General features: G+C 43.5%; 1 protein-coding gene across 10 annotated transcripts in view; it reads right to left on the reverse strand.

Annotated features, from left to right (window-relative positions):
• The window catches only part of LOC121067872 (SAM and SH3 domain-containing protein 1-like), a 553,101-nt gene that overhangs the window by 175,819 nt on the left and 353,799 nt on the right, over positions 1-23,483 (reverse strand). For 2 of the 10 annotated variants that reach the window (XM_040552771.1, XM_040552760.1), the window contains exon 1: positions 13,848-14,159. The exons of 5 other annotated variants lie outside the window; for them this stretch is intronic. In XM_040552771.1, the coding sequence (XP_040408705.1) occupies positions 13,848-13,892 (45 nt within the window). In that variant the 5' untranslated portion in view covers positions 13,893-14,159. Of the gene's footprint in view, positions 1-13,847; positions 14,372-23,483 lie in introns of those variants that run through there. 3 more of the 10 variants (XM_040552765.1, XM_040552767.1, XM_040552770.1) reach the window with 3 other exon arrangements.

Consider the following 23,483-nt stretch of genomic DNA (forward strand, 5'->3'; position numbering starts at 1 on the left):
GGAAGAAAAATCAAGGAGGCCCGGGTTCCTGCTAGGGACAGGATAAATGTGCCTAAAAGGGACAAAAAATAAAATTGATAGATTTTGAGTTTTTAAATGTCTTATGGAGTAATTTATCTATTGCTAACGTTGATTTAACAGTAACAGATAAACATTCAAATATATGGAAGTAGTTATTGGGGGTCTTCTGGAAAATCAAAAGATGCTGGGAAAAGCAACTACCCATTTAGCTTGAATAACACATTTTAAATTAACACCTGCTGTAGTAAATAAATAAAATCCCTCACTTTCATTACATCTTTTGAGCAAATGAAAATCACCCTGAGAATCAACTATTTGCTTTCATTCTCCAGAGGTCCTCATAAGAAGGCACAAATGTGTTTTACAGAGGAAAAAAGGTTTATTTCTAAAATATAATTCCCACTTTGGCATACATTTTCAGTGGAAGTAATGGACATAAAACAAATTAAATGTTTAGAAAATGACTTCTAAAAACAAAGTGCTTGTGCACTGTTTTCTACTTTATGCATTAATAACGCTATTTTCTCTTAACCGGAGGCAAAATAATTTTAATAACAGGTGCTTCACTCATACTGTAAAACTAAGGGGGAGATTTAAGTGAAGATTTTTCAAATGCTGTGGGAATTGAGCTCTGATTGATTTAATGAAAAATGTATAGTTAATAGTCTGTTGAATGGTTTGAAGACGTATTCCCTGAATAGGATTTGGTTATTGACATACTGTTGATTTTCAGGAAAACAATTGTCAAGACAAATTCTAAATTTGTACAAGAGCTACTCAGTTCTCTAATTCTTTTTCCAGCACTCAAAGGTATTGGCTTTTAAAATCCTATTTATCTTGTTATAGCAGTTATTTTGCAGTGCCTATTGCTACTGAGAATATGTACTGTGAAAAAAATGGAGTTGGTAAAACAAAACTTTAAGAACCCAATGAATATATACCTCGCTTTCAGAACTGGTTTGATCACGGTTATTTTAAACCAAAACTTCAGAAAGCCAGAGTAAGCAGTACCTGTTGATCAACATTTGCTGACTCCTAAAAGTGCAGTGGAAATTACAACACATTTGTCACAAACCTGACAATCCAGTTCTAAGACTGTAATTAAACCTGCTACTTAAATTACACTTGCTCAGTGCAGTGCATCGACTCACTTTCTGCCCACTCTACAGGACGAGACATGTATGTGTATATGCAAGAAAGCAGCTGGCTCTTGCTCACCTAGGTGGAGAACATTTTTCTCTAAGTTCAAAGAAGAAACTCAGGCAAATCAGACTCGTTGTACTTGCTTTTAGATGAGATCCCCCCCCCCCCCCCCCCCCCAGAGTGTTGCACTGATGATAGATGTGGAGTTTGTATTTGCTGCAGCTGTAGCTGAACATCCACAGATTTTTCAAAACCTCTCAGCTGAGTTCTCAGGATTTCTGGATTCAGTAGGACCAGTTTTACAGTAACTGAATGCATACAGCCAAAACATGTACACAGCCATAGGCATCTACTACAGAGGGAAAAATAGCAACTATCATGTGGCATGAATACCTCTAGTGGAGCCTCTTGATTTTCATACCTTTACACCTCCAATTACTTTTACTTTCTAGGCTCACATCATCTGTATTCCTAGTTCGTAGAGGATAAATTTTCCAGAGTTCAAACATTTTGGGGAACTATGAAAACCTAAACATTATTTTCCAAATTTCTATCATTTCTTGAAAATCATTTTCATTCCCAAATATCTAGCAAGAGAACAATTTGGGGCCAAAATATTACTTAGAAGCACCAAGATGCAGCCCCCAGTTTTCTAGTGAAAAAAGATTTTGTCTCGATCTTGCCTCAGATTTCAAACACGCATAGTGGTGTAGCACGCAGGCCAGCCACACGGCAGAATTAACATTTTGCAAATGGTGAAGCTGCTGTGGTGCACACATGATGCTCTTCCGATCGAGCAGGCTCGAGTTAACGCAGCTCGAGGTGCCCAGGGGAAGCAGTCTCTGCTGTAAGCTCAGCACGGTCTGACTGGATATGTCTTTCTCAAGGCTTTTCCCCTCTAATCTAAGGACTGCAAAATTTCCATTCCTTTTCCTTGAAACACGAGTTTTAAAGGACCTGAAAGGAATGTACCCATGCAATTCAAAAGGGGGAAGGGAAGGGAAGGGAAAATCTCCCAGGGTCCCTCCTCTTTCTTCTTTAAGAGCAGCAGATTGTGCCTGGCTGTAAGAGGAAAGCATTTCCTGACATCAGCCTATAAATTAAGAGAATAAAAAATCCACATAAACTCAAAGCGTAACCAGCTGGATATGCACCCCAATTTTTCAGGTCTTGAAGGAAATGGTAGGAGGTAGCTCTCCTTCCTTTTTGCATCACTATTGGATGGACAAGGAAAAACGCTGGGGGAGCGCAGAGGGGAGTAAGGGGAAGGAGAATTCAAGTTATACTTGCATGCATCAAGGAACACACACACAATATCTGTAAGTCAGAAATTACACTGTCATGGCAAGCATCCCAGCATCAGTCAAGGGACTTATAGTATTAGAGGAAAAAATAGAAAAAAATGACCCAAACTGATGTGTGGGAATCCACTAAGGTTAACTATTTCTTGTTCTATTTGTAAGAGCCAATTTTATTTTTTTTTTTTGGTGAAGCAAAGCAGATCCTAATCGTTGCGCTGACTTAAACAGAATGAGGATTTAGTTTTTTGGGGGAGTATTATTAACTAATAAATTTCTGCTATATGTTGCAATACAGCAATCCGAGGCAGTATTTGTGCTCTCAGAAAAAAAAAAAAAAAGGACTAAAACTAAAAGTTTAAAAATTAAACAACGAAGTGATTAAGAAATTTAAAAGCACAGGCATGGGGAAAAAGAAAAAAAAAACAACCAAACATTTTCAATTATCCTTTGAAATTAGATGGCGAACAGATGCTTCTGAAAGATAAAGGAGGGCTCCTCTTAGGCAGCACAAATTTTAGGCAGCCTTTGGTAGGACCAAAGGGCCTCTGATGGTAGATGAGAGAGGTGAGATCAGACAAAGACTGCTAAAGCAAGGTAACTTTGAAAAGGCGGGCCTTGCAAGAGGCAGAGACATCTTTTGAGACAGTTGCCACACATCTGTCCCATCGATGTAGAACCACCTGCTTCCTACCTCTGCCCCCTACCACCACCAGCAGAGCAGAGGATGGAGGGTCTTTGTCTGCCTCTGGACCAGACCTCTAAGTACTCTGTGCTTCCATCACCTCCACTCTGAGAGCTTCTACCATAGAATCACAGAATCATTAAGGTTGGAAGAGACCTCAAGATCATCTGGTCCAACCATCCCTCTACCACCAATGTCACCCGCTAAACCGTGTCCCTAAGTACCAGATCCAACTTCTCCTTGAACACCCCCAGGGACGGTGACACCACCACCTCCCTGGGCAACCTGTCCCAATGCCTGACTGCTCTTTCTGAGAAGAAATGTCTCCTAGTTTCCAACCCGAACCTCCCCTTGCACAACCTGAGGCCATTCCCTCTAGTCCTATCACTAGTTACCTGCGAGAAGAGGCCGACCCCCAGCTCCCCACAGCTTCCTTTCAGGGAGTTGTAGAGAGCAATAAGGTCTGCCCTGAGCCTCCTCTTCCCCAGACTGAACAACCCCAGCTCCCTCAGCCGCTCCTCACAGGACTTGTGTGCCAGGCCTTTCACCAGCTTCGTAGCCCTGCTCTGGACACGCTCCAGGGCCTCGATGTCCTTCTTGTAGTGAGGGGCCCAAAGCTGAACACAGTACTCGAGGTGCAGCCTCACCAGAGCAGAGTACAGGGGGACGACCACATCCCTGGTCCTGCTGGCTACGCTATTCCTGATACAAGCCAGGATGCCATTGGCCTTCTTGGCCACCTGGGCACACCCATGAGTCACAGGAATTGTACTAGAAAGGTCCTTTCTTTTGTCAGTGGTGCGTGACAAAACCCTTCCAATAACCCAAAGCAATCCAGCATCCATCTCATGGGAGCGCAGGCACGGGGAAGATCCAGGAACACCACACGTAGCTGCTCAGGCTAGAAACATCTGCTGGAAATTTTTCTGTGCTGCGTCCAAGACCTCAGATTTAAATACAGCTTTTTGAATGTTTGAAAGCTCAATGAAGCTGCCAGAATGCCTATAACAACAACAAAGGAAGAAAAATCACCCTTGAATTGATGACAATTCCTTTTTCCACTTTTCATTTTATCATTATGTAGCAAATAATGAACTTTATTGCTAATAGATAACCAATGGCAAAGAAAAAACAGAAAGAAGCAACTTGAGCCTATTCAGCTGTTTGCAGGAATTGGTTTTTATAATTAGTTCAGAGCAAAAAATCCCCCTTATTAGCATACTAATCTTGTTGAACAGTATTCATCTTTTTCACATCATTTTATGGCGTGCTCTTCCTTTATCAATCATTCAATTATAACACTGTGAGATTACTGAAATTTATTCCAGCCACTTAACACAAGCTATTTTCCTCTTTCTTTCCCTTCAGATGCAGGAATTCAGAACAGTTTGGGCCACATGCTACAAAAATCAACATGATTGCTCAACCCAGATCGTGCTGTAGCTGCCACTCAGTGTAGCAGGTTTTCACCTTGCATCCTCAGACCATGGACATCAGCCAGAGTCCAGGGAAGGGACTATTGACCTGGATTTTATCTGCACTTTCCATAGATTCGAAGGGACTACTTTCGGAAGTAGAGTAAGGCTGACTACACAGTTTTCAATAAATGCATCCTACCTTTATAAAAGATTTTGGATTTGCTGATGCCAGAACTGATGGGGAAAGTTTGTATTTTCTGTGGATGTCTTTTTGTTTGTTTGTTTTTGAAACCTAAGTAATTTTAACCAAAAATCCTGGCAAAATGATGTGCAAAAAGGGAGGGAAAGGGACGGAAAACAAAAAGACATACCGTGATTCATTGTTTACTTAATCATTTTTAGCCTGTGAATTCATGATCCTACCCAGGATTTGGGCTTTTCATCTTACTTTGAGAATCGAAAATGTGTGGAAATACTGTAAGTTCTCACTGCATGAGAAGATATCTTCTCTTCCATGACCAGTCAGAAAAATGCCTTTCCAAGTTCAGAAAACTCATAGGGCTTGCCTATGTTGCAGCAACCCATTAATGTAAACCTTGCCTTATTTTGGGGAACTGACAAGAGATCAGTCCTTCTTCTGATTTCCCCAGTTTATCAAATACTTCTCTCCCAGTGTTTTTTGGAAGGAATCCTCAGGGTCGAGACTTTGGACTTCTCTTCCCATTTCCAAGGATAATCCTGACCCTTAGCTTTGCTTCGGTCCTTTGCTTTGGCAGAAGTTTTAGGTAAGCATGCTGTCACATCTTTTGAATAAAGATGCCAACCACACCTAAGGGTGGCCAGATGTGACATGTTCAATGGGCTGAGGAGTTATGAAGGGCTGGGCAAGATTTAACACAAGTTGTGACTTCACTCATTAAGCCTACAGCGAGAAGCAGCCGGTACGTGCAACCACAGGTGGTTCCATCACCTTGGCGTTGACTTCACTGGAGAACAATCTGGGGAGAAATATTAAAAGAAGTCCAAAGACAGGGTATGTCTAAGAGAGCAGAGATACTATTTTGATTCACAGGTAAGGAGGACAGCATGACATGCTGTTCTCTGCATGAGTTTCAAATGTAGTACATCACTGCAGGGGGACGGGTGCTCACAGAGTTTCACTTCTAGACCCCTTAAAATATGGCATATAGATCTGGAAGTGGCTTAGAACACAGTGCTGCCTTTTTTGATTTGTGCAGCAATGACAAAACATATTTGCAGAGTTCCTCCTGATGAGGAAAAAATTTACATGAGGGAAAGGGCACCTTCCCTGGGATAGCAAAGAAACTCAGCATCTGCATGGGATTACAGCTCCACTTTGTACAGGGATTGCTGTTAAGCAGTTAAAAAAAAAAAAAAAAAAGCATACACAAATTGCATAGTGTCTTCTTGCAGAGAAATGTCTGCAGCAGCTAGGAGAAATTAACTGACTTATCCCAGCACCTTCTTGCATGTCAATGTCTAACTTTTTAATCACAACCACCCTGCGTAATATGGAAATTAAGAACAGCATCATTTTCCAGTAATTACCAGAAACATACACATTTTCCAACAGGGTGACATTATGTCATGAATTCCTTTGTCAAGAGGAAAAAAAAGACAAAACATATCATACTTGTCTGGGAAGGCAAAGCGATAGATTTGTCACGAGGGTAATCATCTATAAAAAAATCCACTATTATCAACTTCCTGAATTTCTGAAAAGGGATTCATTTTCTGCCTGAGCTAATAATGAACATTTTTCTTCTATTCATCATCTTCAGTTACTTTCCCTCTTGAGATTCATTTATCACTAACTGCTGAACCCGAGAAATAAAAAATAGGCAACATCCCCTCTTGAAATAATGGCGTAGAAGACTATTAAATCAAGAGGCAAAAGAATGGATTTCTAAGATATATGCTAGACATTCCTGTAACAGCTGCAGGTTTTTCACAGGGGATGCACAGCACCACTTTAGTACAGGTATTGGGGAAGGTAAGTTCACTCTGTGACAGCGGGAAGTGGGGAGCTGCACGTCATTTTTTCAGATAAAACTGACAATAAAAGGAACGAAATCGCAGGGATGATGAGATCAGCGGCGCTTTGAAGTGCAATTTGTGTTGCAGGAATTAGCCTAGGCTGATAGTTCGTGCACATTTAAAACCCCAAACACCCGCCATAAAGCAGGTCATGTGAACCCTGCCACTTGTGCTGGAGCTTCCAACCCGCCAGGGCTGCTGCTCGGGGCACTGACTGGCAGCGTCGTGCTCCCGAGGCACCAAGTGACAGCCATGCCAGGGGACATGTCCCAAAATGCTCTTCCTATGGTACAGCAGGGCCCGAGGCTCCCCCAGGATTGTATAGCCCCGCTGTCGTTCTGTCTTCCGCAGGGGAAAGGAGGGAGACACGGGATTTGCACTTCAAAGAGCTCTTCTCCTGTAAGGTTCTGCCGTTGCACTGTCTTGTTACCCCTACGCTGTATTTTCCAACAAAATGAGCTTTCGAGACATCAGTCCGTGAAAACACAGGAAAGCAGATCCCTTCCAGACAAGACACAGAAGGAGAAGGACCATCCTCTTTGCTTTCGAGTAGGACGGAAGGAAGACCTCCCCAAATTCCCTCTTACTTCATCCCTTGCTCAACCTTTTCTGGCATGCCAGGCAGCAGCCTGCATGCAGGATCGCTGCTGGAGCTGCTTGCCTGGTGCTCGTGGACGTGCTTTCGCAAGGTTATTGCTTAAGCACGTTTGGGGGCTGTGGGCAAACCACTGAGCCTAACGCCCGGGGGGAGGCTTCTGAGAGGTTTGCTCCAGCACCTGCAGGACACTGGGATGCACACGAAGGTACAGGTCTCTGATATTAACTGGTTCCGTATTTTCCCCACTGACTCACCGGGATGCTGTCCAAATGCAGCCTCTCGCTCTAACTTGCTAGGCTAAAGCAAGTGCAGGGGATTCGAGCGATGGCTGTCTTAAATTCTAGCTTGTTGGTCCCAAGCCAAAAGGCAGGCGCCTGTGACGTCCCAAAGCGAAGCAATTTTAGCATGCAAGGCTGCCCCTGTGCAGGAGAGACTCAATTTCACCAGCTCGCAAGGCTGACAGCGGAGCACAGACCCTCCGTGATTTATTTCTACAGCTTTCCAAAGCCAGGGGGCAGCAGAAAGGAATGGGTGTAAATTTAATCTTTGCATTTGGCCAGTGTTGCTGTACGCTTTTTGCTTTTACGAAGTCAACACCAAGAAACAGTTCTTAGGGATCTTCCCCCCTCAGTTTAGCCAACACAGCAGCTTTCCTCTACAAACGAAGCCCCGTGCTTCGGAAGCAGGGACAGCTTTCAAGAGCAAATTTGCATCTCAGTGTGGTGTGGACTGAGGGCAGAACCAGAGGAGGAGCAGAGGCTTCAACATCTGGTATTAATGGCACCAAATCATGTCACAGGTCAGCAAAGCAATTTTATTCACTAGGAGATTTCTTGACACTGATTGCTCTAACGCGGAGTTGCCAACAAGCCCAGCTATCCCTAGGCAGCAGCCTAGCAGTAAATAATCCCAGCTGTTTCTACAATTTTGCATAGTGGGTACTGAAATGGATTCTCTGCTTAACATCGCGGACAGCTAGGAAGAACAAAGCATGAAATCAAATTCCATCAATCCCTGAAATTTGTTTATGCAATCCATTGTTACTGCTCATGGAATAGCTTTGGCAGGCAAAGGCCACGAGAAAACATAGGCTTAGTTTATACAGAGCAATTTTTCCCATCTGCCATTTTTGTTGTCATATTTTTTTGTATTGATTTCTCCTCATGCAGCTTCAAGTTTAACCCAGGCAGAGCTGCATTGATCCAAGAAAGCCGAAGCAATTTGTCTCTTCTAGAGAAGCAGAAATGGGCCAGGAGACAGTACCTATCACCGCTTTTCTGTTACGAATACATTAGAAGCTCTTTCCCTTAGCCCCGATGTAGATTAAGGCTGCGCTTATGGCCTTCCATACAAATATTTCTGGTAATCCCATTTATCTCTGGCAAGCGAGATGAAATTCACACCGAGGAGCACGTTCCCCGGTAACTCCTTCACTCGCATCGGGAGGAGCTGACTCAGCACATGAGTTATGGAACCGCAGCTGCCTGGTGCCGCATCACAGCCCGCAGGTTTACAAAGGAGATTTTTCATTAACTATAAGCAGCATCGCTCAGGCTCTACTATAGAGGGATGTGACCTGCATCTTCCTGGAGCCCCACTTTTTCCACTTGTGGAACCAGCCCGTTCTTGTGAGTCGTAAGTGCCTGTTCGCTTCTGCAGGGCAGCAGTGGGGTTTCCTTCCTCCAAACCCCTCTGGTCGCTGCACAGTCGTGGAAGAGGAACCGTAAGAGCTGGTGTAATCGTGCAGCAGAGCATCCGTCACACGTGGGGAGACGAGCAGAAGCCGTTCACCTTACTAAAAAGGAGTCTGAGATGGAGAGCTGCTTGCACCAAGCAGACGGAAGAAAACTATTCAAGTTAAAAACATCTCTGGGTACGGCGACCACAAAGGCATCCAAATTGAAGGGTTGTTTGTAACCATCGAAGCAGTGAGGTTTTTGGGGCTGCCAGCCCAACTATGCCAGAAAGTTCCTTTCAGCCCTTTTGTTTCTATGGTATCTGTAGCCCTGACATGAAAAATCCCCAGTGACACAGGAGTACTTACAGACACATTTAAAAAAACTAAGCATAAATGATAGAAATTGTTATATGACGCCAAGCAATTAATCTAGCTTAATTTTAAGGCTTTTCAATGAGAAGTCTCCACTGTAATGCTATTAGACAGTGTGATCACTTGCATTCACAGCCCCCTTTCAAGGCACTCCTAAGTGGGATGAAATCCAGAGGGTTTTATTTACCAGCAAAACTTCATGGGGGACAAAGTGTCAACTGCAGGACACTGGCAATTCTTTTTAGCTAATGAGCACTGTTAGATGATTGTGTGACAGCAAGAATATGCCTGGAGAATATCCCCCCTGATCATTTCATCCTCCCTGGAATATGCTTTTCTGAGATAAGTCATAATAAATACAATGTGCCAACCGTCTAACCCATTGGGAAAGAGCAGGCACAGGAGCGACTCGGTGCAAATATGAGAGAACCACGGCTCCGGAGAGCTGCTGACAGGCACGGAAATGGCAGGGGTTTAAATGCCATTTCCAATCAGAGCCCTATAGCTAAGGGCCGGGTATGCAGACCAATTGTATGGTATCTTGCAATTGTCCTCTTGCTGTTGACAGGACTGACTGACAATGGTAAGTCACCTACTACAAAGCCTGATACAAAAACTTAGGAATTCATCAACATGCCCAGTGGACAACCACAAAAAAAAAAGAGCCTCAAACAGACAACAGATAGGAGCCCGAAATGGCTGATGGTAGCTGAGAAATACACAAGGTATGTATATATCTGTGTATTGTGAAAATCCAGACCAAGCATGCCAGCAACAAAGGGCAGTAAGTGACCCGTGTTTTAAAGGTCTAAAGACTATCTGGTTTATTTTCCCAACTAGAAACTTCTCAGCTATTGATTGTAAGAGTCAACTGCTTTTCTGTGAAAGGGATTAAGAGCATGATTCACAGTTTCATTTTGCTGAGCTCCCAACCAGAATGTCCTTCCCTTCTCCTCTTTGGAAAGAGGTCGTCTGACACGGATTCTCTATAAGCATATAAAAGTAAAATACAAAACACGAAAAAACTCCCAAACCAAGCTGTCAAAGCTCTCCCCATTAGCTAAGCAAGGAAAAAACAGCTCCAACAGTTTCCAAAAAGAGAATGACAGACAGGATGTTGAATGGTAAATTAGGATGTTTGGAATACATCTGTGGACATATACTTTGTCATTCACTACTCAGCGCATCTCCAGCTCAGAAAAATGACTTCTCTTACACAGCAGCAGCTGTTATTATTTGGATTGTAAATAGTCATAAGCCATATGGTGTGGCAGAAGAAAAAAACTTCACACGTTCTCACATGGACAAATATTATTATTACAAAGCATAAACACATCAATATATGTGTCTTTTCTCTGGGGAAGCACATAGCCTTCAACCTGATCCTAGAAAGTTATTGTCTTCCAGATGAGCAGATTACCTGCAAATATTGGGTTGGGACTTTCAGAATTTGGATGGCTTAACAGAAAACAAACGCGGGTGTGCAGCAGGTGCAATGCTTTTGGTTAGTTCCACAGACAGGATGAAAAAGAAATGCAAAATATAAATTGAGGTAGCAAAATGTGAGTAAGAATTAGGAGGAAGGGGAAAAAAAGATATTTTTCCACAATAGTTGCATATGGAATGTATTCCAGAATGTTCTGCTGTCAACTACCTTACTAAAATAAAAGCAGCAGGACCATGACCTATCATGCAAACGGATCAGCAGTCCCTGGGTAAAGCATTTTGGATGTTGGCAGAATGCATGTAGACAAGAGCAGGCCTCTCAAAAACGTTGGGAACCTCATCTTGGCAAGAGAAGCTGACTATGATCAGCATTTCCAAAACGTGTCACAAGGAGAAGATGCAGCCCAACTATATCTGATGCTGTGGAAGACCTGAGTTCAAAAGAAAGGTTACTTTCTCTTTAAACCATGATTTCTTCTGTGCTTTTTAAATCCATGCTTAAAACCTACAAGCGCTCAAGTTACTAGAGTAACTTTTTGCTTTAGCGCTTTTAATTAAAGGAAAGAGTGATCCCTTTCCATTGTATGGTGAAACTGGTAACACCTCCAGTTAACTTACAGTTTTGCAGAGCCAAGTTTTTGAACTACGTCCCAAAAATCTTAGTGGAGTGACACTGGACTTGCCCGCAGCAAGCACCCTCACATCCTGTTCGGACGGTTAGACAGACAGAACAAAACCCGCTGAATCTGTGACCTGACAACAATTATTTAGAGCTCAACTTCCCACAGCCTGTTTCGAACACCACTAATTGGTAAGCCACAACAACTCTAGATTTATATTGAGACCCCTCCCTTCACCAGGAGATGTAGCTGGTGACTGGCTGCATGGCGAATGAAGTGCTTCAGCTGATGGCAGTGATGGCAAGGACACTCCCGAGCCCACGAGATGGATGAAAATCGGCATCTTACAGGAACTGGAAAAAATATCTTTCCACAGGATTTGGTTGTCCTGCATCAACTAGCCATTATGCTTTGATCATCTCCCTCCCACAGCCCAGTTTTCAAGGTCAGAGCATAGCATTACACACCTTCCCACCACTGTTACACGTTTTACCCTGACATGCTGGTTATTCTGAATTTCTTTATCAAAGCACAGAACTGAAACTGAGGTAAGTAAAATGCCTGTGATCAGGAGAATGGCTCCAGCACTGTCACTGAAGCATTAGCATCCCTCAAAGAGTTTTCTTTTTACCTTTGACACATGACATAGCTCGGTCCTATAATCCAATACGAAGGACTGATACTGACGCGAGGAGACCACAGGCGAGTGAGGACGAAGTGCTACTCTTCTGGGAGAGAGAGGCAGGGGAAAACTAGCCGCTCCAGAAAAAGAACAAACTGAGCTGCTCTCTCACTTTTAAGAAGTATTTCAACCAGTTATCAAAGCATTAAGGAGAAACATTTCCAAAGCTGCCATGAACACAAGCTCACCTGAAATAACTGAACTGTGAAGGTAGCTTTCCCGCATGAGAACATGCTCAGTGTGCATGTTCAGGCAGCCACAGAGGTAGCAAAACCTTTGGTTTATGACCAGATCATGGCCTAAAGGTTCAACAGGATAATCACTTCTACTTGCACACCTGCAGTCACAAACTAATGACTTCTGTACAAATCATTTACACAAGACAGCAAAATTGAGAAGTTCATAGCTTGTAAACATGAACTAAATTATATGGGCAAAGACTAGCATAGCTCATACATTTCTAAAATGCAACTTGTTTGTGTACGCCCGTATCTTCAGCAGCTGGACAGCCAAACACTTACTTTCGGGGCTTTTTTTAAAAGAAGGGAATACAAATATGTCTTCTCAGACTGGAACACATTTTATATTAATTATTCTCTCTTAACAGCAATGCTGAGTATGGAAGAAAGAGCTAGTAATGGCTGGAATGGTGTCATCAGAGACTAAATACACTGCCGAAGCAAGAATCACAGTTGCCCTGTGGAGTAGACAGAAGTTACTGATATTTTAAAAATACTGAAACAAAGATTTTTGGGGGTAGCTCACTATGTGAACAAAGTACAATTCACTTTGTAAGCAAGTGTAGTCAAATTGGTTGTACGCTGACTCCCTCAAGCTCATGTAAGTGTGCCTGTGGCAGAGCCTGAGGAGATAAGCCAGACACACTGATTATACGCTTTACCAAGTAGATCATGCTGCCTTTCTCCCTCAGAAAAATGTGATCCCTAAGTTACTTCAGAAAACCTCCAGTTGATTTTTCCTTTTCATCAGGCTAATATGAATGTCCTGATTACCATCAGCAACAAGAGAAGGTACAATAAAGTTTACTTGTCCTAACCTGCAGCTAAGCATCTGGTTACCTCCCTATACTTAGGCACCTATTATTTTGTCTGGCCTTTTTAGTCTTATGGGTAAAGTCTATGAACTTGTATTAAAAAGAAAAAAAGAAAAAGAAAAAGAAAAGAAACATGCATCCCTCTTTGGATTAAACTGATAGTTCAATGACCAAAATATTATTTGAATTCTGATGGTAAAAAAGAGAAAAAAAATGGCTATATACAGAACGTGCAGAAAACAGTTAATACAGAGAATGCAGTTTCCAGAAAGACAATCATCATAATTAGTCATTTAAAAAATTTTCCGCCACTAGAAATGAAATTAGTATTTATTTTTATTTTTCCTTTTTCTCTAAAAAAAAACAAAAACAAAACAAAACACCTCTTTAAATTCATAGGTAACAATTCCACAATGATTTTGAAAAGCTAGGTTTCTATTACGTTAAAAGCAGCTGTTTGGACAAAATACATCTATTCAATCAGCTGACATGTCTCCCTTTCGGAAGAAGTCGTAACAACTAACTGTGAATCAGACTTGTATCTCGCTGTTAACGCAGCATTCACATTCCGCTTTCTCATGGAACACGACAGTGAGCATGCCTGTTGCTATCTCCCCCCTGCTTTAATCGATATGTTATGTTTCCCATTTAATGGAAAACATACAACCCTGCAGTCAGAACAGGAAAATCACTTCCATCTTAGTTTTCAGAAACTGCTGAATTAAAGTCAGAACAAAAATAGTCCCCCATTCCCTGCTCACATGGTTTACTCACCATCACTTTATTCCAAAACTCGGTTTCACATGAAAAGCGATCCATAACAATGAACTTATTGCTTCCTTGTCAAAATATCGCTCCAACCATTTAAATTACTGAAGGAAGAAAAGAAAACATCGTGCTCCACACAGCACTCTAAAGACACACTGTTGTTTCTGCTGATGCAATGAGGCTTCTAAGCAAACGAGTTTGCAAGCAAGCTGGGTAGTGGCATTTTCCTTATGATTCAAAAGTTAAGTATGCCTCAGCTAACTGAATGCTTGCACAATGTACAGTGAGGGAACTCGAGAAATCATACATGTCTCTAACATACTCATTTGTGAAACTTCAACTCGTATTACCATCTATAACTCTGCCACACCTCAAAAATGACGTGCCAGATATGAACTTTTACTGGGTGCTATGTGCAGCCAAAAGAAAGATAGCTCCAAGCCAGAGGCTTGCATTTATATGTCTCTGAAGTCAAAGTCCCTAAGGTGTATGAAGTTACACTGTACGTATGGAGCACGAATGTGGATTCATGCTTGCTGTGCATATAAGTATCATCAAGTTTATCCTAAACTGCATGCTAAAAATATCCACACTGCCACGATGCATTACTGGATTAATGCACGGAAAGGACTGTGATGGGAAGAAGTCACAAAAACTTACTTAAGTCCACTTAGAACAATTTTTAAAAACCTCCAACAAAAGCGCAGAAGAAATTACAGTGCGTTTTTTTGAGAAATGGGGATAGCAAGATCCAGGGACCACCTAAATGCTGTGATTTCTTTTCCACATGCGTGCAGACCCCCTATTTGTGCCCTGAGGTGAGAAACTGAAGGGCTTAGGAACAATTCTGCAGCAAAACGAAACGGGGGGACTGTAACCCCCTAATGACTGTCTGCTAATTGGGAGACCGCAGCCTAACACCTGCCGTTTGCTTCACCTGCCTATCCCTACTCCTTCTGGTGCCTGCCTTCACAGGTGAACCTCGTGGAGGTTCAAAACCCAATCCCTGCCTAAAACCGACAGGCGGAGGGCAGGGCAGCCGGGAGCACAGCCGCCAGGAGGCGGCGGAGGGCCGCTGGCCCCACGGGGCCGCCACCACGGAGCCGCCGGGCCCGTCCCGAGCCGGGCAGCGGAGCCCCCGCAGCCGCCGCCACAGCCTCGGCCGGGCCGGGTCCGGGCGGCGGCGCAGCGCCCCCGTGCGGCCGGGCGCAGGGGAGCGCGGCGGCCCGTCAGGGAGGCCCGGCCTAAGGGGAACGGGGGGACGAGGAGGGCAGGGCCGCCACGGCTCCCTCGGGTCGTGATCGAGTTCTGTGCGACAGGGGTGGAAAATAATGCAGTGGTCCCGTTGCGGATTGCCCGAGCCTGTCACCCCCAGTGTGGCATCAACTTATTGTTGGTCAGCGCTTGGTTGCGGTTAATCGCTCCAGGGTTCTACTTACGCACACAAAGTGGACTAAAACAGGATGCCCACCATCCTGTATCTGTCCAGAAGTAAATAACTAGAAAGGATGTTGTTCAGCAATAAATCTATTATTAGGGCTTTTCAGCCTCTTTGATTTGCAAAAGCCAGCAGACTGTTCCTTATCAGCATGTATGTTTTTCCTGCTCGGCTCCGTGAACCCCGCAAGTTGGCAAACGAATACAATCCTCCTGGCATTCAGTGAAACACAGACCTCTTTGTCCCGTTGAAAAGGATCCCGAACCCTCTGGGCTTTCCAGTCACAACCAGGATGTTTCCACTGCCCTGTCTGTTGTTTTGAACGCCGTACATCGAGCCCAGCGGGTGGAAATATGTCCTGAGCTGAGCTCCACTGAAAGCGCTCAAGAAATTTTGTAGACCCCAATTACTTTACCCCAATAACATTACTTCATTTCTCTTAGCCATTTTTACCTTGAGGACCATTTGAATCTGTCATGAAATTTCATTTCGACTGAAAATTACCTTGTCTTGTACCAGTTCTTTCAAAGGCTAGAGAAAATTTTCAATAGGTAGAAAATCTGTGGAGAAAAACTGGTGAAAATGGTAAAGCAGCTGAGTTCTTGGTTTTGGATTAATACTTGGAGGGGAGGGTGAAAATGAAGAGCAAGGGGTGAGTGATGGCAGCTTGTGGATTACTGGATGCTATAAGTGGGAACTTGGGATAGAGACAGCAAGAAAAACCACAGAGGTGAAATGGCACGCAGTAGAAACCATCTTTAAAAGTCTATTTTTTTCTTTTTTCTCTCCCTTGATTCTCATGACGCACAGCATAAAATCTTCCATCAGGATCATAATAAACATCTATCAAAGATCTCTCTGCTACCTTAACAGAAGGCAAAATAATTCAGAGACCAGTTGAAGTTCAATTACATTTTTTTCTGCAGTAAGCCAGAAAAAGGTGAAAAGTAAATCACCTTTATGTACCCTTCCTGAAGTTTTTTTTATATTGATCCCCTCGGAAAACAAGGTTTGAACGTTTTCACATGTCCATCACCTAGCTCCAAGCTTTTGCCTGTACCAGGCTAAAGGCCCCCCACTTTACATTTTAATTTCAATACCTATGTAAATCATGTTAAAATCATGCACCTGTAAATAATTTCTTACAAATATTAATCCTTAGCTCAACAGCACATCTTCTTTGATTTGTGAGACAGATTTAGTTTGGTTCCTATAAGGACTGCAAGCATATTGTGATTTCAAGGGCCTGTTTTTAAGCAGACCTCAGTGCTAATGTTAAGTACCCACGTGCCATCTATCCTCTTACCCTGGGTGACCAGGACAGCCACTGTGACACCGCCACACCAGATACAACACGCACGTGTTTCTCTGTCCCAGAATTTAAAGCGCTTACTTCTCCAGCATCTTTATTCCAATCTGACAAGGCAGAGAAAGATTTCCCTTCTGTTTTACTGGGTGAGGTTTGGCTTTTGCAACATGAAATAAGGTTGCGGATCAACTTTTATTGACTCATGAAGTCCTTAGCTGGCACAGGAGTCCATCAGCCCGGAGGTTAGGATCTAAGTCAAATTCTCCTAACTGCTGACACAAGTCTATGCATTGGCTAATATGACAGTTAATCATTTTGTACTTTGCTAATGGCAAACCTAATGAATGAAATTATGTGCTCCTGGAAGGCAAGCAGCTAGCTTACAGCAGAGACCTATGCCCCCCTGCAGCTCTTTGGAAAAACTCCGATCACTGACAAAACTATTTTTAATTGCTCCAGCAACATTAACAAACTTGAGAGTATCACTGTTGAAAATACCTTGTCTCCTGTTCCCACACCACTGTGGCCTCTGACATTGCTCATGCCAGTTATGATCAAGTACGGTTTTTAAACTGTTGACAACTAGTACTGCAAATAGTTCTAGCTTCAGTCAAGCTGAATACTGATTAAAAAATAATAATAACAAGTGCTATCACACATAGCAAATCTTTCCCAACTATGCTCCCCTCCTGGGCACAGGCAGAGCCTCCAGTGGCTCCAAACACTGGTTTAGTAACACTGTCACTAAAAACAGCAGAATGAGGGCTTTGCATAGGTGTGAGGCCTGCCAGCAGTATGCTTCCTTCTTGCTACTGCCTGTTTTATGACAGCCGATCACACCTCCTGATTCAGGGCCTGACAAAGTTATTCCAGGATGTGGAGTGGTAGTTTGATCTTCTTTGTTTTCATGGGCTTCAGCAGCTAAGGAGTGCTGCATGCCAGGAGCCAGACTCAAATTAACACCATCAGAAAGTTGGCCTGTTCCCTCTCCCACTTCACGCATGGATGAATGCAGTCAGGTCAGCGCCTTATCTGCAGCAATGCAGGATGTGTCTCGCTACGTGATGCAGACAAGAACGTGAGGCACATTCTGACACTCGCTTCACTTGTATGAAATGCCGCTTCACAGAACAGATTACAGATTCCAAAATTATATAAAAAAGCTGACCCTTTCTAACATATTCTTTAGGGGACCTGTAACATAAATGCAGAATACTGCATTGTAAGACGTGAAAACACAACTGGAAGATTCATAACCTGTGATAGTAATTTAATAATCAAGCCCTTATAACATAACATCTAACACCAGCTGACACTGGAGCTCACAGTACCTCCCCAATCAGTGCTAAATAATGCATCCATAACAATTGCCTCTCACTTGATTATGCTAATGTGGTTGATGCTAGATGCAATTCAAAGATTATTGAAGTCAATGAATGTTCTTCATTAATGCCAATGGAATTTGGATCAGACTCATCAAGTTAAAATATGAGAAAGGAGCTAGAATTGCAGCAGAGGCATAAGCAGCCATGGTGGTTCTAGCCCTTGGATATTAAAAATTATTATATGCTCAGTGTCCACCACTGTAAAATATCACTGAAAACAGTTGGTTTGGATCATTTGTGACAAAGGTAAAGTGATCAAACACAACCCTGCTACAATTCCCCACTGCTATCTGTGCAAATGATCTCCTTTTGGCATGCCAGAATAATCTGGGTGAATTTTCATCATGAAATCCTACAGTTCTGAACTCTAAATAAACTCCGGAATACTGGAGTCAGTTTTACTACTGTGAATTATTACATGAAATGATAACATTTCTAACGACAAAGTCTCAGGTGTGAGAGGAATTCTTCTTCCTGTTTATTACAGAGCAGTACATGAGAACACAACAGAAAGGAATTGATAAATAAAGAGGAAATGAGGCAGAAAGGTCTCTGTTCATCTCAGACAGACATTCCGAATGCAAACAATATCAAGATTAGTAAAATCTGGAAACAGGTGTGTTAAGGGAAACTTAATCATCATCAATCATCCTTGATTATTATACTACCAAGACTTTTAAGGATCTGGTCAAAATGTGGCTAGGAAAATCTTCATTATACCTTTACTGCATTTTCTTCACTCCTCTTTTCATTTATCGATAACACAGTAAGAGCATGGGGTCTTTAGATGGGCTGGGACACTCAGTGAGGATGGTAAAGGTCACAACAAGTTTGGGAATGTAAAACAGATGTCAGAGTCTTCACCCTCTGGGAACCTTCACACAGGCCTTCAGTACCTGAAAGTGCCAAAACCTTTTCACATTCCTGGATACTTCTTCAAAACTGATACAGCAGCAGGAAGCAGGGAAATGCTTCTTTTAATTTTCTATTTATTTATTTTTCTTATTCCTCCTCCTTGTAGGAACAATGCTGCTTCTTGAAATTGGGGAAAATTGAAATTGCTGCAGGAAGAGTTCCATTTGTTCTTTTTGTCTTTATAAGTCCTGTAGCAGAAAACCCCGAAAGGAATGAAAATTTGCAGTCTTTTGGGAGGTGTGAGAAACGTTAAGAGCTATTTCAAGCAGAAGGCACCAAAGGCATTCCAGTAGACCAGTGGACGTTGGGGCTGGGAGTTAAAGGTAGCAGCAGATGGTGTTTCTCTCCATCTGCACCCAGTCTAACTTCAGACGTTTATCTGTGTACACGTACACTGTGGACACTAACATTAGCGTGGAATTACAGAATGCACAGTAAAATCTTCACCGTTCTAAAAAATGCATTTTTAGCTCCTTCCCAAGGAAGTGGGTCAGTATTTCTTCCTTAGCAGATCTCTCAAGCTTGCCCAGAATGAGAACAGCAATTTTAAGCTTATTTGAAAACCAGACCAAACCAAATCAAACAAACAAAAACTCCTCTTGGAAGCACCTGATTACTGCCAGCTGCCTAATTTTCATCTGACCTAAGTTTTGTATACTTGGGTTGTTGACTCTGCCTTATATCACAGACAATATACACAGAGCATTGTCCCTGGTAGGGGAAGAAAAACCCATTATGCTGCTACCTCTGGAGGAGTGATGCCTGCAGTCTCCGTAACTGGCACAATGTATGTGAAATGTGGGTTTGTGCTTACATGAATTCCTCATACAGCACATATTCCTTATAGAGAAGTTGCCTGTCCTTAAAGTTAGGACACACAATCAGTGAAGATCTTTGTTCAGTCAAAAAAGACAGAAGGAAAAAGGAAAAAGTCATCTTCCACTGAACTTTACAGGGGATCTGTAGATTACATCATTCATGTTGTAGGCTTCCTAGACATCTTCCTTACCCATTAATAGGAGGCTGTAACCACTTATTAAAATTACTCTCCTGAATCCTGGAAGCTGAAGCAATTTTCTGTCAACCAGAGATCCTGACTGGAAACAAAGCAGAGGTTCATTTGCTCTTTTCCAAAGTTCCCCCATAAACAACACGTTTTATCTGTTTATCCCTCTCCCCTTTAGACCTGCAAACAGAGATTTTTAAACTTCAGTTCCTCGTGCAGCTGTGGCACAATCCCTGTGTGCAACTTAACGTAGCAATCCAGCAGCATGGGAAAACCAACACAAGCTAGGCAGCAGCACAGACTGATACGATTACCTGTCAAAAATGAGCCAGAATTATATAAACTTTATAAATAACCTGCAAGATATTTATCAAACTCCTTGACAATACTGTGTGAAGGATAAGTCAAGGTTTGATAGTTGATGGGAAGAAAATGTCCAAGGCTCGAAGCCATCATGCTCCCGGTCTGACTCTTAGCAAAGCAGTGGTTGGATCCCCATCCCTCCCCCAGGCATCTGGCTGTGATAGGGCAGGCAGTATTTATCGGTATGGACGGACTGGTCTGTCTCATTCATTAATCAGTACATGCTATCCATTGATGCTTTGAAAACAAAAAATGACCAGCTCTCCCTCCCCCCAAAACAATATGGTCAATTCGGTAACATAATTTTCATAACTGAGGATATTTGGTAGCTTTATTTTTCAAGTTTCAGCTCCTGGAATCACATTGCTGAGGAGAAGCTCGGTTTTCATGAAGAATGTCATGTTTCAAATACTCAAAGTCATGGAGACAGGACAGCATCAAAGGAATCCTGTAGCATTTTATTTATATCCACGGTTCTCCATCGTAAAGCACAATGCCTCGGTTGCCTCATCTATTTCTATCCAAGAAAGTCATAAACAACCCCAAATTTCCTCTCCCTTCCAACGTGCTCAGTTCCGTTGATTTCAGTAAGGTGGTGTGACCCAGCAGGGGAGCACACACACAGCGCATCAACTTTTCTGTGCTATAAGCAGACTACTGGTGTTGCAATGGCTAATACCAGAGTACAGCACAAACACTAGCAGCCTTACAGTAGTGATTTTTGATGTGAGGTGGCTGCAAATGGCAAATAAATCTGTAGTTTCAAGTCTAGAGCTCAGAAAAAGCCAAAAGCATCATTTCATTTCAATGAATAGATAGCAGGTAACTGGTCAGAACAGTTTGAAAGGCTAAATTATTTAAAGCACATTATCACTTTTATGTGAAGGATTTCATTTGGGGGAAAAATTGCAAATACAGTTATGATTATCAGGTCAGGACAGAATCTCGGCTCCTTCCTCTACATCACGTGTAAGTTGTGATCTTGTACGCAAGCGAAGCATGCTCTCTCCCTTCTTCTGTGGTCTGCTGAAGTGAGCTTGTCCTACATTTATCTTCCTTTTGGGTTTTGGGGGGTAGGAAGGGGGGGGGGGGGGGGAGGGGGGCTAGCATGGACCTCTCCAGCAGACACAGGTTATGCCCTCTGCAGAGGTTTACTCCTGAAACACCAAAGCACCTGACACTGCCGATTCCCCTGAGTCACCGTGGGACATCCCTGATGCCGTGGGAGCCCCTAGCACTCCTGCTCCCAACCCCACAGCGACCCACAGAGCTTCCCACGGACCCACAGCCCCCGGGAGCCGTGCCCGACCCACCCGCGGCCAGGCTGCCCAGGGAAATGCTGTGCAGGCGGCGCCCCACGCACCGTGGGCTTCCCCTCCGGGACCATTCGTCGCTAACCCCCCGATGCCAGCCCCGAGCTCAGCCCTCGGGGGACGTTCAGTAGGCTTTTTCCCCTATTCCTTTCATTTTAAAAGGACCCGCTAGGTGGCAGCCCCGTCTGCCGACGCGCAGCCCCCTCGGCAGCCCCCGCTGAGCAATCCCTTCCCCGAAGGACGCCTTGGGAGAAAACTCGCTGCAAAACTTACCAAAGATGATTACGCTGCCGGTGAAATTGCACATAGACAAAGCCTACAAAGCACTAAATACGCCGTGCACTTTCCCCCTGCATAGCTACAACAGCAAAAGCACCTCAGGTTTTGCACACATTCGAGTAGTGCCTGTTGGATTGAAAGCCCAGGCTGAATTTGCCACCCCGGGTTGCTTTCTCACAAAACAAAACACGAAAAAAAAAACCCCACCAACAAAGGCCCGGTCAGGTATCTGAAAGGCCACAGCACCGCTCTGCTTTGCATGCTGAAAGAAACGAGAACGAGCTATTTCTGCTTGAAAAGTTCTCTGGGGAGCAGGAATAAAAGCGCTACTTAACCAGAGGAAACCCACGAGGGTGAATTTCAGCTGAGCGCTGCCCGCGGAGCCGCTCGCCGAATCTGGGCTGGGAAAGGAAAGGGAACGGAGCCGGCGGCTCCGTCCTCCGAGCGCATCTCTCCTTATCACATCCCATCTTCTGGCCCAGGACCAGACCGGACGGCCAGCCCCATCCGTCCCGTGTCCAAAAGCTGCGGCTTGCCTCTCCAATCTGCTAATGCTGACACAGGTGGTGTGACTGGAAGAGGGAACGCAGGTGACCATGGATAAGATTTTAGCCGATCCCGTCATTTTTACGCTGGGTAATCTGTATGCCTGCAGCTCCATGAGTAAACGCCAATCCTGAAACACAGAAGTTGCGTTTAACATCAGCGTGCACTGACGTTCGTGAGGCTCTGTCCCTATTTTTAGGGTGTACAAAACACTGCAGAGCGCTTCTGAGCCTGTTTTAGGCCAGCGAAATAACTGCGAGATTACACGGTAGAAATCAATTGCCGCCTAACTTTCAGTGTTGCATTTGGATGCCTTTTTTGCAGTTCTTTATGACACAAATTTGAGGCTATATAAAGACATTTGATTACCCTCATTGTATATCCTTGAGCTAAACTCACAATCTGAATTGTCCCATTTGAAATGAATTAAAGAAAAGATTGAATAGTAGGATTCAAACAGCTGCTTTTAACAACTGTATAATAGAGTTCCCACATAAGATACGTGCTTTCCCCCAGACAGAGACTGGTGTAAGACAAGTAAGAGCAAATTATGCAGGCTGGGGAACAAACAAAATATTCAGCAGTTCAGGAACACCATTCAAAAGCCACTAACCAAATCAGTAACTCCAGTTCAGACGGGGCCAAGCATGGGAAGCTGCACTTGGATGATGAAAAAAAAGAGTAACCTAGCTTTAGCTCAGTTTGACTGGTTTGCTCCCCCCCCCAAAAAAAAAAAAAAGAGGCAGAGCCTGTCCCATAATGAACTGTGCTACCTTTTCCATTCAAAACTCAATTTTTGTAGAATGCCTTTGTCTGAATGAGGTTTGCCTTTCTGCAGCCTGCCCTTCACAGGACAATACAAACAGCCTGAGAAGCATCAGGAACCTTCCTGCTTTAAAACCAATTATATTGTGCAATATCACAAGTCACCAGGGCTTTCAATAGGATTTATCCCCCTTCAGAAAGACGCTTTTTAGTGCATTAGGATGCAAGGACACCGGCTTGGGGTAGTACAGGCTCTGGAAGATGGCTCAGTAAGGGAAGAGGAGGCAGGGCAAGGTGGATTTGCTGCAGGAGGGCAGCTTTCC

This window comes from Cygnus olor, chromosome 3 (assembly GCF_009769625.2).
Source record: "Cygnus olor isolate bCygOlo1 chromosome 3, bCygOlo1.pri.v2, whole genome shotgun sequence".
In the NCBI taxonomy this organism is placed as follows: domain Eukaryota; kingdom Metazoa; phylum Chordata; class Aves; order Anseriformes; family Anatidae; genus Cygnus; species Cygnus olor.